At 41.9% G+C, this 16602-nt stretch overlaps 1 protein-coding gene across 3 annotated transcripts in view; it reads right to left on the reverse strand.

Annotated features, from left to right (window-relative positions):
* Chd7 (chromodomain helicase DNA binding protein 7) overlaps nucleotides 1-16602 on the reverse strand; it is a 207625-nt gene that overhangs the window by 3109 nt on the left and 187914 nt on the right. For 2 of the 3 annotated variants that reach the window (XM_005392182.2, XM_005392181.2), the window contains exons 25-38: nucleotides 13700-13789; nucleotides 13148-13251; nucleotides 11679-11808; nucleotides 11238-11310; nucleotides 11018-11072; nucleotides 10131-10359; nucleotides 9692-9900; nucleotides 8900-9571; nucleotides 7913-8073; nucleotides 6099-6326; nucleotides 5320-5763; nucleotides 1855-2076; nucleotides 592-732; nucleotides 204-308 (exon numbers count right to left, since the gene is read on the reverse strand). In XM_005392182.2, coding sequence (XP_005392239.1) covers nucleotides 204-308; nucleotides 592-732; nucleotides 1855-2076; nucleotides 5320-5763; nucleotides 6099-6326; nucleotides 7913-8073; nucleotides 8900-9571; nucleotides 9692-9900; nucleotides 10131-10359; nucleotides 11018-11072; nucleotides 11238-11310; nucleotides 11679-11808; nucleotides 13148-13251; nucleotides 13700-13789 — 2863 coding nt within the window. The remainder of the gene's footprint in view (nucleotides 1-203; nucleotides 309-591; nucleotides 733-1854; nucleotides 2077-5319; nucleotides 5764-6098; nucleotides 6327-7912; nucleotides 8074-8899; nucleotides 9572-9691; nucleotides 9901-10130; nucleotides 10360-11017; nucleotides 11073-11237; nucleotides 11311-11678; nucleotides 11809-13147; nucleotides 13252-13699; nucleotides 13790-16602) is intronic. The other variant, XM_005392183.2, reaches the window with a different exon arrangement.

Consider the following 16602-nt stretch of genomic DNA (forward strand, 5'->3'; position numbering starts at 1 on the left):
TAATTCACTTCAGATTAATGATGTATTGATGTAAGAAATGATATATTAATGATGTGTGAAATGATGTATGAAAATAATAGGTTATGTCAATTTTTTTAAACTAAGTTACAACTGAATAATTAATGGCCAACAGAAAATAAAAAGAAACTCAAGACAACAAGTTTGGATACCTGTCTTGACAGATACATAGAGTTCGTACTTACAGACTGCTTAACAATATCAGTCCAGTCCGGTGCAACTGCAAATTCAGGATTTTCTTCCAGCCACCTAGGTAGATCCTTCATTGGCGGTGCCATGGCCCCGCCCATCTGAGAACAGGCATTTAATGAAGATCAACAACTCATACCAAGTCTACCCACCCTCTCATCATCTCTCCCCTCCTCGCCCTGTCTCTACCTACCTACCTATATACATATATGTGTGTATATACACGTATATATATATACATACACACACACACACACACACACACACACACACACATTACGCAACAAATAGGATTCTTTCTCCGTATAAATGATGGCAAGATAAAACTATTTTTTTCTAGGGTAAGAAATCATATATTGATTAATTCCACTTTCCAACATTTACCTTCTTCCCATTTCGTTTATTGACAACAGGCACCCTTTCTTCTCCTGTCAAAGTGTTTATATCCAACTTATTAGGATTTCGACATCTATGTCTTTTCTGTTTCGGTTTTTGAAATGAGGAAAATAGCACATCTGCATTCTTCTGCAAAAGAAAAAAAAATACTTAGTAATGCTGTATTTAATACTGACTCTTTGCTATATAAATGGCAAGGAAAACAGTCAAGTCACTTTCAATTTTTATGAAGGTTTCAAAAATCATTTTAATAGAATATTTTTCTTTGAAAGGATTCCCCCCAACCCCATCAAAGAAGCAAACAAATATGTAGATTGAGAATCTGCTTCATCAATAACTCCACTTAAAGGTTCTCTTCAAGAGTATAACCAAATCATAATTATTTTTATTTTTATTTTTTGAGACAGGGTCTCACTGTGTAGCTCGGGCTGGCCTTGAACTCATGGCAATCCTCCTGCTTCAGCCTCCCAAGTGCTGGGATTATAGGTGTACACCATTTGCCTGGCTTCATGATATTTTTAAAGGAGGCTTTCTATAGCACCTTTATTAATTTCTACTCAGTGACATTAATGAACAGAGATGATATCTGATCTAGAGAAAGGAGATTTTTGTCCATGTAGATAAAAGTATCTTGTTGGGAGGAAAAGTGATGGGACATTCTTGGTAGCAAGAACACTGGGAAGAATTCAACAAAAACCACAAAATCCTACACATAAGTTAAAAAGAAAATCAATTACATGGTAAAGGAAGTAAAACATTTGTATTGCCAGTTAGTGAACAGTTTATGTGACCAACCACTTGGGAATATTAACTGTCTAATGTTTAATAAAAAAACCACAAGAGCTGGTAGTAGTTAAAAAAATCTTGGACCAAATTAACTGGTCAAATTTCCAGAGTAATAGCATTATGGCACTTTGGGTTGGTCAGGATTTATCTGTAGTCTAGAGAAAAGTGCATTTGAGCCTGTTCTCCCAATAATGGGGCTACCTGGAAGCCATATCCTGTGAGAAAAAAATGAAAGAAGTCATGCCTGTTGGGTGGGAAAGGAAAATGAACAGTAGACATCTTCAAGTAACTCTGTAAGGCTGCCCTTCAGCAGGATAGACCTACCAAATGCAGAAGGCACAGCAACAAAAACAGTTAGGACCAAAAGATATTCAAACAAAAGGCAGAGAGGAATCAGCTGTCAGGGATGTCCATGTTGGATGGAAATTAAGTAGACTGGCATAGTCCAAACTCTGTAATACTTACTGGTACATAACTTGGCATATCAACAGTGTAAGTAGGATGCAGCTTCAGCCACTCAACTAAATCCTTGTTTTTAGGAGCATCTTCCCCCACCAGTCTTGTCCCATCTTCAAGATTTATAACAGGCATCCGTGTGTCTGGGTCCAGCTGTCTGGGAGAAGGAATGTTTCTTACTGGTGGAGTCTCTATATCTTCTTCAAAAGCTTTGGTCACCTCAGCATCCTCCTGCAGAAATTTGACAATGGCCTGAGTTCTCAGAGGAAGAGAGATTCTGACAATGTCCTATCCCAAGAAAACACTCTCCTAGGATCTTTCACTAGAAATGGAAAGAAGTTACTTAAAACAATGGCAGTTTTAGAATGGTTACTAAATTACAAAGAGATACTTTTACATCATGCTTCACAATGCACAATTAGTTATCAGGTAGGAAATTCGAAGTCTGGCTAGGCTACATGCTTTCAGATACTAAGCAAATCACTAGGTCAACAACATGCAAGGTGTGGTCTGAGCTTGATATGCATGAAATGTGGTCTTTCCTTTCCTCTTGGGGAAGCCGTGGAAAATGTTCCAAATGCACTGTGCAAAGCACAATTTTGTTGGTGGAGGCTTTGTGTTATGGATGCATGGAAACACTGGGAAGAGCAACTCTAGTGAAAGCCAGTATTTTACTGCCACACAGAAACTGGACCTTAATGGTTCTTTCATCTCCAGACACTCATCTCTCCTTACCCAGGGCTCCGTCTTTTCCTGCGTATCACGACAGCCTTCATGATTCTAGTCCCATGCTCTTCAATCCAGCCTCCACACTGATGCATGGGACTGAGTTTTCGAAAACGCAGCTCTGCCCAGTTCAAAAACTTACATCACATTACTCCCTACTTAAACTACTTTAATAATTTGATTCTCTAGCAACTTCAGGATAAATCTGAGTTCTTTAGTATAGCAATCAAGGTCTTCCACAGTTTGTACCCTGCCTTGTCTCCAAGCTCACATCTGCTGAATTGTGCCTACTCACCAAATTCCCCAGCCAAAAACTTTCAGTTCACCAGACATTGAGAGGCCTCCACTTGCCTTAGGCATCTACTCCAACATGATCTTCAAAACTTAACCAAGTATGATCATCTCTAGGGAATTTCCCCTTATCTTCCTTCTCTACTCCCAGCCTTCCTTTGTGCTCAGGAAGTACCCCAGGCACGACTTGGTCATATACAACTATGATACAGCATTACATGATGAGTCTCCTTTATCTGAAATGTGTGGAACCAGCAATGTTTCAGACTTTGAATTTTCTGGATCTTGGAATAGTTGCATACACATTAGGAGATATCTTGGGGGAGGGACTCACATTTAAACACACCACTTATTTGTTTTATATACACCTTCTACATATAGCCTAAGGGCAATTTTATGCAGTGTTTTTACTGCACCTTCCCTTCTACTGTAACCTTTCACATGCGGTCAGGTGGAGAACTTCCTACTTGTAATGTCATGTCAGTACTCAAAAAGTTTCAGATTCTGAGCCATTTGAGAGTCCTGATTCTTTTATTAGGGTGATTAGAGATGTTCACCGAAGTGAGATGCTAGTTCCCTAGCGCAAGCACTGGTTGTGTCAGGCTGCTATTCTTCGTATCCTAGTGCTTGGCACAGAAAACGAGGCCAGTTTCCATCATACTGCTGGAGCATCCTTACTTTTCACGGCACCATGAAATGCCCTCCAGTTAAGAGTGGTACCAAAATATGTTAGGTACCTCCTCTTCCACCCTGCTGACCTCTACATTTCTTAACCACTCAGTTTATTTGTACTTTAACTAGCACTTTCCCTGCATATTACCCACATGTACACCAAATGAGGAATCAGCAAATTCCAAGATTGGACAATTTTTAAAAAAATCTTTAAAAAATATATTCTCTAACATCTATTGAGAGTTTTCTCATGCTTGAGCTGGACTGTTAGTAAATGTGACTTCAGAAAAAGAAAAATATCAATAAATTCTTGCCAAAAGTTTAAAATAAATGAAGTGAATGAAGTAGTCCCAAGTTGAATTCAAAGTACATATACCCTTGAAAAGGAACACAGCGCCTGAGCTGGATGATTAATCTCAAACACCCGGTCCACAGACACGTGTGCCTCACGATGTGGACACTACACATGGCGGGAGATGAGGGGAGGTGTCAGGTTGTAGGAACTCGAGTTTGCCGAAGTCCAGGCAGAAGAGGTATTTTTAGTACAAAGTCTATCAAACTGCTAGAGTAGTGTCAGGCAAGGGTTTGTACTGCAGTGATACAACTCTGCCTGAAGGCCACACCTCCAGAAATGGATTCTAACTCATGGAACACACATTAAGTCACAGCTGATGCATTAAAAAACGCATTTGTGTAAGATTCTAGAAGTAACCCTATGACCAACAACTATAACCACTATTACAACTAATGCATTGTTAAGCAATTTTGAAAGCTACTTTTAATTGCCTAGATATTCTGTTTTAATCAGATCCCACCAAGGGGTAAATGTAATTTGTCTCTTCTCAACCATGTCTTTTCCTACCTTTTAAAGTTATTAGGCTTTCTGAAGGTTTAAGAAATGGGAAGTGAGCAAGTAATAAAAGGGAAGGCATATGGAGAAATGTGTTGAAACAACTGTCTTCCCTTAATCTCAGATTTTAGCACTTCCTGAATTGTCCAGTGGCCTATGGGAAGATTCAGGGTAGCCAGCTTAAGTGTTGCTTTACAAACGGGGGTTCCAACATGACAGGCTCAGGATATGGAGCACTAATTAACTCTTCAGAAGAGACTGCATGGAATGATGTAGTGGGGCTCTTGGGCTAAAGTCATTGCTATCAGTAAATACGATGCCACATTTTTGGATGGCATTGTTGAAGGGATAAGGGAAAAGTTATTTTGATTACACTGTACTCATTTCCTTTGAATTGAAAAGGGAAGTAAGAAAGCCAGTGGCTGATCTATTCCATTCAAACCTAGACTAGCAAAGATGCAGCTCCAATTTTTTAAATATCCAGGTATAGAGGTTGGAGCATTCACAGTTACCAGGTTTGTATATGAACATGAATCTTTGGTCTGAAACTAAACATATATGCTAATTGAATACTCGCAAAGCATAACACTTTTAAAAACAGAAGCATTTTCCACCTCAAGAATTTAGAGATTAACAATTTTAGGCTCAGAAAAATATGTTCTGTTTTCAGGTGTTCTTCTGAGAGCAATCAATGTATGAGAACCATGGGAAGAATAAATCCTTAAGCTATACCAGGTTCAGGCCAAGTGATCTGTATCAGTGATCAAAAGTGATCCAGCTCCACACCATGACTGTGTTCACTGCAATTCCATTCCTTTGGTGGAAGAAGCCAACTTTAACATCACGATGCTGAGCAGGACAGCACCCAGGGACCACTGCAGGGTCACTGGCTGCCAACACGGGCACATGCAATAGAAGTGAGCTTCCCAACTTACTGCACTCAATGCCGTCCGTTTGTGGCTCATGAAAAGCAGATCAAGGCCCTCCACATTTTTTCTCCTCCCCCGTCTCCTCTTCATGGGCGGCTCTCCATCCACGAGAGAGCCATTGAGCAGGTGCCTGGTGGGTGTGCGCGACAAGCCCGCCTGGAGCAGCTCCATTTGAGTCTTAAAGGCATCAGACACTGGTGTTGAGACATTAGGCAAGATAAACTTTGAAGTAAGAGACGAAAAATTTGAGGTAGAACTTGTTGCCTCTCTTGAGGCCTTTGATAAATCTACGACTTTTTCTTGTCCGTTTTCCGAGACCACCTGAGACCCTCGCAGCTGGGCAACCATCTCCATGAGATTTCGCCTCTTCGCAGCTCTTTCGGCCTCAATTTCAATTTTTCTCCGCCGCCGCCGCCGCTGGCGTGGGATGGAGAGGTTGAGGGCATCTTCCTATTGAGAAATTCCAAAAGAACAGAGTTGCGATGAGCCAGACTGAGGCTGCCTCGGGGGCTGGCATTAGAAATAGGGAACATGAAGTTTAATGAGTTCAGCATGCACGACCAGAAACCAGCAACCGTATACAGCACGTCCAGCTATTTGGGAGGCTGAAGTAAGAGGGTCACTGAGCCTAGGAATTTGAGGCTAATCTGGGCAACACAGTGAGACCCCCATCTCAAAGAAAGGAGAAACATACAAACAGGACTAGTGAAACACAAGTTCTAACCTGTGCTAAGATTTAGACAGCTTTCCTCTAAACTGTAAAAACAAAAGCCCCTCTCGCTTACCTTTGACAACTGAGGAGAAGCAGTGATGTCCTCACTCCCACTGGCGCTGGCCTGGCTGATCATGGACAGCTCGGTGAAACTCCTCTTCTGCAGCGGACTGTCCACAGCGGTGGGTGTGTACCCGGGGATGAGGCCCTGGAAATCAAACATCTGGCGCCGATTTATTGGCCATTTGCCTTTTAACACTGCTTCACAGATGTTGTCTAATCGGTTTATCATTACTCTATCCTGGAGAGACAAGAAAAGTCACAGAAAACTGTAACAAAGACCTGGTTAAAATTACTAAGTAAATATACCTATCATGATGCATAACACATTTAAAAGTCAACTGAGGGCAAAGGAGGAAAAGTAAACAAAGCGAAAGACCAAACAATAAATAAAACCCACCGAATCAGTTTTGTTCTGGTGGGAGTCCCTAGGTGGCTCCAATAAACAAAACTTACTATTTTTAATTATGAATACTGAACCACATAATACAGAAAACATATTATACGAGCACCACCATTGAAATAGCCTCTTTTTTTTGGAGACAGAGTCTTGCCATGTAGTTTAAGGTGGCCTTGAACTTGTGGCAATCTTCCTGCCTCAGCCTTCTCAGTGCTGGGATTACACAGTATGCTGCTACACTTTGGTTGCAAGCCTGGTATTTTAAAAGTAACCCTCATTCAATTTCCACTAAGAACTGTTGGTGAATGTCAGTGGAGACAATGAAGTTCCCGCATTTAGCATCTTGACACTCTGGCCCTTCAGATCCAAAGGCTACAGCACAGTGTGTCCCAGCAAGGGGACATCATTAGCGTCACTATTAATAAAGTTCAGCATTATGAAATGGGCACCAACCTAGAAACACCTAATGAATGTCAATTTGTATTCCCTACCTATTATCGCTTCAAATTTCACTGAAGCGTGCACACTAAAATTTTCTAATTACAGCTCTTAGACCAAGTTTCCATAGATTAAAAGTGCCTGCTACTATAAACCTCTGACTGATGTGGGAAACTCCCTTCTATACTCAATAAAAGAGATTAACTTAATGGGGAGTGAAGGAATGTAGACAGAGAGACAATCTCTTTGACAGTACATTCCTCAGTCCCAAACATCACCTTGTTTCTTAAACAACACTAACACTGGTCTAGAGATGACTCTACTGAAGCTTGTTGTTTGTGCTTTAAATGAGACAGGCCTGTTATGGTGATCAGCATGATTACTTTCCCACCCTGAAAGACAGACCCAAATGACACAGAGATTTATTATAAAATTATGCTATTTAGCCAAAAAGTTTCATTTGCCTTTGGTTACAGGTAAGTACATTTGGAATGACCTTATGATGGATTACAGTATTTGAGTCAACTTTCCACCCTCTTTAGTTAAGAAGATAGTAGGTTTCCAATTATATGAAGTTGTCTTAATCTAAAAGCCTTACTTCAGATAAAAGAAATGTAAAGCATACACTTTTACAGGTCTACACATTTTATTTTGCAAAAGGATGAATTCATTCAAACAATAATCCATAGATTCTACTGGACAAGGGGAGTGACTGACCTACATAGCCCCAGGGAGCCAAAGATACAAACAGTTCTGTTTTCTTATTATCTTATACTTCATGTACCTTCGTCCTATTATAAAATGGGCTTTTCTGGATCATTCTTTAAAAATCTAAAAATCTGTGATCTTCATGCACTTAATGAGTTTACCTTACAATTATATGAAAAATCAAGCTGGGAAGATTTCTTCTATCTGGCTCTTTTGTGGTCAAAAAACAGAAAATGACAACAAATGAAAAAAAAAAAACAACAACAAACAACCCTGCCAACCTTAGGCCAAAATGAGAAGGCAAATGTTCTTTCGTGAAGGAGCTGAGCCACTGAAGGATCTCCATCTTCCATGTAGAATCCATCGCGGGTTTCATCCCTAGCAGTGCTCATGGAAGCGTTGCTTTCTTCATCAAAGTTCTTCCCTCTAGAGACAGTTCCTGCTGAGAAATAAGTTAATGTGCATTATTCACAATCAGAGTGTTACTGCAACTGGAGGTCAGAAAGGACAATGAAAACAGGAATACCAATCTGTTCCATTTTATTGGGTACCTACTACATATCTAGGATGGGCCTTTTGCACGTTTTTGCTGTAAAAAGCTTGCAATGGTACTCTAACACAAGTGGTGCTGCTTCCACCTCATAGATGAAGCAGCAAGGCTTTCAGTGGTTCCATCACTAGTCGTTGTGGCCCTGTGCTAGTTACCATAGAGAAGCTGAGAAACATCACATCTCTTGACCCAAAAGCCTCCTTCTTCTGCACGGGGAAAGAGCTAAGGCTCTGGCTACTGCTGAAGGATCTGCTACAGCCAGACACTACAATGTGATGCCTCATTTCTGTTTTGTGTCAGTTTCTGTGACGTGGATAAAGAAAATAATCTCTTTTCAGACTGTACTCTGACCATTTACTTCTAAATTAAAATTAATCAAGCTTCATTTGTTTTAAAATAATTAACAATATTTAATCAGTGAATAGACTCTCTTCCCTCACATTTGTACATATTAACACCACATGGAATTAGTTCACTTGACTATGATGTGAACTTGTATTCTTAAGCCAGAAGTTATTAACGTGTGTGCACAACTCTTAAGGAGTTTACACTGAAAGATGTCTGATGACACATCTAACCATAACCGAAATTATCCCTTCACAGAATACAATGGACATTAACTTCTCTTCAAAAAGCAAAGGCATGTGTGGTATAACTCAACGCATCCACTGGTGAGCTGCCGAGCAAACAGGACAGAGCTGAAGAGGCCTGGCATTACCTTCAGGCTGGGAAGACTCCTCTGATTTGTCATCATCCTCCAGCTTTTCTTCTTCATCCTCTTCAGAGCCCTTCTCCGAGACAGACTTGGACCCCGGCTCTGCACTGCCTTCCACCCCTTTCAGCTCACTCTTCCCAGAACTGGCCTCAGCCTCACACTCTTGCTTGCTGTCCTTGCCCCTGCTGTTGGCTTCTTCTTCCTCTTCTTTCCTCTCAGACTTCTCTTTGGCCGTGGAGTTCTCCAGTTCCTCCGTTTTGCCTTCAGTTTGTTCCAGCACCTTCTCATCATGACTGTGAGATGACGCAATGACTGGAGGTGTCTGGCCAAAGCCTATTGCCAGTGGGTTCAGGGAGGAGACAGTACCTGCACCTCGGTTCTGAGCAAAGTTTTTATGTGCATCCAAGAACGACAACTCTGGGTCATTGAGGATGTGGTAGTCTGTCCGGCTGACCCCATGCTTGGCAGCACCCACCAGCAGGTCCCGGTCATGCCTTCCACACTCCCACCACTCGGGCAGGTCCAGGCTCGGCTGGCAGAGCTTAAGCCTCTCTCCTAGCTGTGGGTGATGCAAGACTTGTTCTCGAATCTTCCGCAGTAGCTCAATGCGGTACAGAGTTCTCGAGGCTCGCTCCTCTGTGATGGGCTCAATCAGAGAGGTGAGGTCAGGTGGCTCTGCAACACAAAAGCACTTACATTTACTTGAGAAGCCCCAAGCACACCTTAAACTGCACACTTCCTTATGCTGCCTTGCATTGCTGCGTATTACAGAATGCGGCCAGTCAACCCACTTACCATCGTCTGGCTTGGCCGGCATTCGACAAACCCGCCTGCACATAGCCACAAAACAGCTGAAGTATTTTTCCAAACTCTCATCAGACTTCTTGTCAAGTCTGGCAAAAGCTCGAAACTGGTTCCAGTCAAACTGCTGTTTCACAGGATCAAAAATAACTCCAAAGGTGGATACAACACGGTAAAAATCAGCCTCTTCTCTTCTTGTCCACCTATTAGAAAAAAAGACACTGAATTGCACTGCACGTTAGGAAAATGGTGGACAGCTAACTGTTTCTCCTCCGCAGTCACGACTTCTGGGCCGGGGATTTGGGGCACTTTGCTACAGTGCACCGTCTCTGCCGGTCACGACCATGGACACGTGACTGCAGTCTCTTAGGGGCCTACAGGAGCAGAGGGGCGAGAACTGCGAGGAGTTGGGCGAAACCTTGAAGAAACTCACTTCTGCCGTTTCTCAGATATAATAGCTTCCCTTTCCGCCTCCAGCGCTCTCACTTCCTCTCGCGGCCGCCGCCTGCGCCGGTCAGTCTTCATTAGGGCCTCCTGCCGCATCTGCTGCCTTTTATAGCTGCGCTGATAGGCAGTAATGAGCCGGCGCAGACGCGTCGTCAGGGTTGAGGTGTTCGGCCAGTAGAGTCGGCCTAACTCAGCATTACTCTCGCTGTGCTTGCCTGGGGAAGTGGGAAAAATATTTTTGAAATGTGTTGCTGCAATCTTGCAATACACAGGATTTTCCAACAAATAAGATGACTCATTAGCATTCAAACGACGGTGTAGGAAAGAGCATCACAGTGCTCTCACCTTGAAATATAAATGAAGAAAAATATTAGTATGGAAATTATAAACTACTTTTTAACTCCTTAGGGGGAGGAAAAACACATTTATCAGTTTCACATAAAGAAACATACTTTACAATATGAACTATATTGTAAGGGTCTCTCCTATAACATACTTAAATAATCCTGAGCATACCAAATAATGACATAATTGTTGCCTAATGATTTTCATTAAGTACAAGGTCACTATTCTAAACAAGCTGGCAGTATTTGTTCCCCAGAGACGTATTTTAAGGATGCTTACAATTTTTTACTAATTAGTGTGAATATAAATAGATCAATTATCTTAATCTAAAAATCATTCTATGAAAAAAATTCAATGTAATGAAAACTCAACCATAGTTAAGAATTGGAATTATTCACCAAATAGAGGGATCCGTGTGGGAAAAATGACTCGGCCGCACCACCACACATACAGTGGCATAAGGCCCTGCTGCACAAATGGTGACCGGCCCATGCCTTCTTTACTCCACGCACTTCTCTGAGGCCTTACCTGTGGCATGTATTTCCATGGATTCTTCCTTATCCTCTGGAGAATTTGCAAATTCCTTGAAAGCAAAGCAAAGCAAAAAAAAAAAAAAAAGATTTTAATTTGCAGTCTCATTTGCTTTATCTTTTAAAGAAAAGGCCATTATCTATAAAGTTTAACAACTCTTATATGGGCATATAACACTTTAATGGTACTGTGAAAGCCAATGTACTCAAGTTCTTACATCTATTTCGTCTTTGAATGGTATTCTGGTTGGTTTATATTCTGGATCTTCATCTTCTCTATCAAATTCTCCACTGTAAAAATTAAAAAAAAAAAAGTTTAAATCACACTGGTGAGTAAGGGGGTAGGGTAGGAAAGAATAACAATCTAACATTACTTTTAATTTTGGGTTTGATATAAAAAATGACTACCAGTACTTAAAATATGTAACCATGATGGAATAGGGTTAGAGATGCCAGTTGGTAAAGACAAATGTCAGATTATCTAGATAATATATGCTGTTTAAACTGTCATTGTGATATATAAATAGAATATACTGGTAAACATCACCGAAGTTCAAATCAAGTGCAAGGTAGCACATAGTACAATGTAAGAAATGAACCTTGTCAATGGATATGATACTGACATAAAGTTTATTAAAATTTTAAAATGTCCTTCTTACCCGTCACCGCCATCTGCTAGCATGTCTGTTCCTCTTTGCTCAGCAGCTATGGCCTTGGCATCGGGCATACCGACTCGTTCCAGGAAGCACAGCGCGGGGTCAGCTCGCATGGAATTGTACTTCTCATAGCCTGTGCCGTGCCCATCAGCCCCGCAGAGGACACGCACAGAAACAAAGACAGGCCCCATCACTGTCAAAATCACAGCACTGCCACAACACACCAAATTTGTTTCTCAAGGAAGATTATCATCTATGATGAACTGAGCAGACCTTATTTAAGAAGAGCATTCCACAGTGTGCTCAATCTAGGCCTCATTTTAGGGGCCAAGTCACTCTTCAGGACAACATCAGAATTACCACAAATACAAATAGAAACAGGTTTACAAGAACGGCAGTATGCCAGGGAGGATTTCTGACCCTATTTTTCCCAAGATCTAATTTTGCCTGACATTTAAAAGGCTCCATAATGTTCCTTGATGACCTGTGCAGGGTACTCCAAGTCCACCCCACCCTCCCTGTGAACAGCTTGAGTCCTACAGGAACTTGCATGGCTGGCTGAAAAATCCCCATATACGTAAGGCCAGCGAACCTGTCTGATTAGGTTTAAGTTGATGCATGTCAGTAAGATGACACTGTTCCCTCTATGGTTTTCAAACTGCAATTTGCTTTCTGACTGCCCAAGTTGACTAGATGGAAAATGGCAGATCCCAACAGTGCACTGCGGGAAAATGATTTTGAGGCTGAGCTCACAAAACGCGGCTGCAGTACATAGGCAGAACAGCACAATTCAATTAGGATATGTACTACAACACACTGCTCCTAACTGCTGTAGAGCCGCAAGCCAAACTGTAATCATGAAAGGTTTTATAAGCCATCATTCTCCCCTTTAGTCAGGCTGGGCTGCTGAGAATACCTTCTCGACCTCCAGAGAATTGGGATTATAATCAGGAATCGCTCACTGTATATATCATGCCAGTTCTGCATCCCCAGCCTTTCAAAGTTAACAAGGCTGCATCCCACTCGGGGGAGCGGCAAGTCCTCAGCACTGACATTTGTGAAATATTGCTTGGAACAAAGCCCAGGAGGCACTTGTACAGATTAATAGCCAAGGTTAAGCCCACCGTCCACTCTGACACTGGCTGGCAGAGTTAGCAAGGGAAGCCGTGCTGGAAGCAAAGTTTAGGGAAGCTATAGTACGACTTGGCTATTATTAAAACAAATATGGTTTCAGTTTTATTTACAGCCAAGAAAGAAATGTTTTCTTCTCAAATACTCAACAAACATGCAAAAACAGCATCTGATATTTACAGTTCATATTAGATTTTTAGTACAGAAAAATGGTAGACGCCAAGAGTCCTTTGGAACTATCCTCATTAATATTATGACTTTGGAAAAGAGTAAAGAAAGAGAGTTCTAAATAAAGATAAAGCCATACAGTCAAGATGTATTCAAACAGAAATGTCACTTACCATGTTTGAACACTCCAATTAACAGGGATTTGTCTGCTTCCTTATCCCACCAATCTGTAGGAACTTCAGCATGGAAAGGTTCAGGGATCCACACATCTGCTTCACTGGAAAGACACCCATTTAAACGGTTTTTAAAAAGTGCTAGTATTAAAAAAGAATTCTAATTTCAAGTAGTGGATATGAAACACACCCTCTGTGCCTTTTCTTCTATAGTAAATATCTAAGTATAGTGGGGAGGAACCAGCAAAGGTAAAAGAAAGGGTGTAAGTCAGTCACCATCTACAGTGACCAGAAATGGACTTGGTCACATGCTACCCCATTTTAAAGGTCACCTGAAAACACAAGTAATGTAGTTTGCTTCTTTTTAATATATAAACGGCCTATTCCTAATTCTCATCACATTCCCAAGATCAGCAGACAAACACTGTATTAAAGATGCAAAAAAGGTGAGCTACCAATGGTTTGTGAAGGTTCTAAAACACTCTCCACGATGTTTTCCGACGACTCAAATTCCCTCGTGGAGGTGCAGAACAAATGTGTGCTTGCACCAACCTTGAGTCAGCACCCTCCAGGATCTTATCAGCCTGATCTCCTATCACTTCTTGTCTTAGGTAGTACAGCATGCGGACACGCAGCAGGACCCTGGAGAGGAAGACAGAGGGGGGAAAAAGTTCTTAACTTCAGGACTGTTTGCCAACAGTGGCTTTTGGCAGCTGCTGCTGTTCATCCATCATCCTGCCAAGGCTGATTAGCCATGCTGTATGGTAGGCTTGAAGCGTGACAGATGGTGGCACATAATCACCTCTGTGTGGTGCTTTCTGCTGGCTTCCAACAGGCCTGCCTGGCAACCGCTCACACTGCACAGAGAGGGACCGAGCTCAGCCCAGCCCAGGCGCACTTCATTTAGTTCTACCTAGTGCAGCTTGTGAAGTTTAGACACGTACCCTACCACTGCCTCTGAAGTATTGAAGCAAGTTTGTAAACAACTGAGCAGATGGCTTTCAGTAACTGTTCTGCTTCATTATCTCATAAAATTTCCTCAGCTGCTGCCTTAATACCATTTTTGGAAGCACATCAGAAGTTGTAGGAATAAACGAGATATAAAATCTGGTTTTACTACCTTACAATAAACCCTCAATATGGAATGTCAGGTTTTTCAGATTATACAACTTTGCTTCCGAGAAAGGGAGATGGTCATGGGGGTGGGGTAGAAGGTGGGTCCTCGCTCTTCTCAAAGAATATTACAACTTTTTACTCCTAGTTTATATTACTTGGCAATCTAAGCTGTAACTTTAAAATTACAAGATTAAATTACAAGATTAAATGTGTCCACTGACATTCTTAGTCATTTTCAAGGAATCCATTTTTTTCTAGGAACCAGATTTCTAATCCACTTTGGATTTTGTCAGTGATCAAAATACAACTCAAGAAAACCTACCCAGTATAGCCAAAGGCCTGTGACTACTCAATCTAGCACAGCCTGATAGACAGACAGCCCAGTGTACATTCAAGACTGATACCTGAAGACGACATTCTTGATGGTAGGTCACTTATACTGAGTGCTAGTTTCCTAGCTGAATAACCCTTTCACATACCTGTATAACACTGGGAAGTTGGCATATCAGTTATACGTTGGCTCACTTCATCTTACAACACCTCCATGATGAAATGTGGCAAGTTATAATTTCCATTTTACAAAGGCAAAAAATGTTGATGCCAAAACACAAATGATATATACAAGGTCACAGCATCACCCTGAGCAGGAAATACTCATAACTAGATCTTCTGAGACTCACATCACACTGTCTCTCAGGACATAGAAACTGTCCTTTAAAACATCAAAATGACAGCCAAGGGCGGCTTCACCCCAAAGGACTATTCCCGATCAGACACAGACACTCCAGGACACACACCTTTTGAAGTTCCAGGCATGAGTGTACTCATGGGCAACACGGGCTCTGGAAGAGCTAAGTGAGAGCTTGCAAACACCTAAACATAATCCAAGGTAAGCAGCCATTTTGAATACAGTGTTTTTAATTTTTTAAAGTCCTTTCATTTGTTAATTCATAAGTATTGACCTCCACCTTTAACCAACCAAAGAAAAGTGACAGCGCAAGTCTCAGCAGCTGGCACCTTATTTCTTCTGTGTTTAGAGAAAAATTTGCAAGCAAGCTTCTACCTACACAGCATGCTCAGAAAGGGTAGTTCCAAAGGAAATACCCTCCATTTTTAGCTAGACTCGTTACTATCCATTGCAAAACCTGACATGGGGGCAAGGAGTTTAACGGTTTCTCTTCCTTCCGGGTTTTTCTTTTTTTAAAACTTTCTTCTTCAGAACCAGTTTTAGCTATGCAGAGACTTTTAAGAACTGTAAACGTCACTTTTCTTCTCAAGAAACAAATTCAAGTCAATGCCACTGGCAAGCTCAGTGTCCCTCGTGGGATGTACCATGAAGGTAGCCACGGGGAAGACAGAAGGACGGCTGGGCCTGGCCTCTAATACTAAGGAGTTCACCCTGTGAGGCAGACAGACATGAACATTTCTGGCTCTGTTAACGCCTCTGCACTCCTTCAGTTGTCCCACTAGTGACTGTTTTCTGGACTGGTCTCCAGCCTACCACACAAGACCACATGCGGCACACAATGCTCCGCCCCCTTATCCACTCTCATCTCATTTTGTCTCTCATCTTGAAACTTGTGAAGAGAAGTGGCAGCTATTTTCAAGGTTACCCCTCAAATGGGTCTCATTCTCTGCCATGACAACATTTGCTCACTTCAGAGCTAATCTAAAGGCATAATGTACCGGGGAAAGAAAAAGGGGTCCATTCAGTTCAGATGAGATGAACTAAAAGGAATCAACAGTCCTCTTCTGAGACCGAACACAAAGAATTCCAGTTTACCTCTCGCGTACTCAGTGGGGAGGGTACCCTGTAGACCTCTATTCCTGACAGTAGGGTGGAAATTTAAAACCACTACACCACCGTGGCCACACTGACATCTGGGGACAGGAGCCATTGTTCCCACACCAAACTGCTTAACTTCCTTTGTTTGAATCCAGAACTCAAAAGGCTCCTGATCCAAAGTTGACATGAACCATAAGGACATGGAAATCTGTAAGTAAGCGGGATTTTCGGGAGAAAAAATATGTCACAGGAGGAATAACAAGTTTCCGGGATACAAAAATGGTTTGAAGTAATGGTCTGAACACTTCTGGGAGCTTCACAAGAGCCCCAGGGAGAACGCAAACGTGTGAGGTGAGGTGGGCAGTGGACTGCAATGGACAAGCAAGAGCATTGCCCACATCTTCTGTGCCCCTAACTGGCTGAGGAGCTTTAAGTAAGTCAAGAGGCTGCCCTGGATTACACAGTGAATTCAAGGCCAGCCTAAGCTACGTAGCGAGACTGTCTCAGAAAGGGTCAGGACGTAATAGTACTATTGCTAGATGTGGTGTTCAGT

The sequence above is a fragment of the Chinchilla lanigera genome, unplaced genomic scaffold (genome assembly GCF_000276665.1).
Source record: "Chinchilla lanigera isolate Chin_1 unplaced genomic scaffold, ChiLan1.0 scaffold00043, whole genome shotgun sequence".
NCBI lineage: Eukaryota > Metazoa > Chordata > Mammalia > Rodentia > Chinchillidae > Chinchilla > Chinchilla lanigera.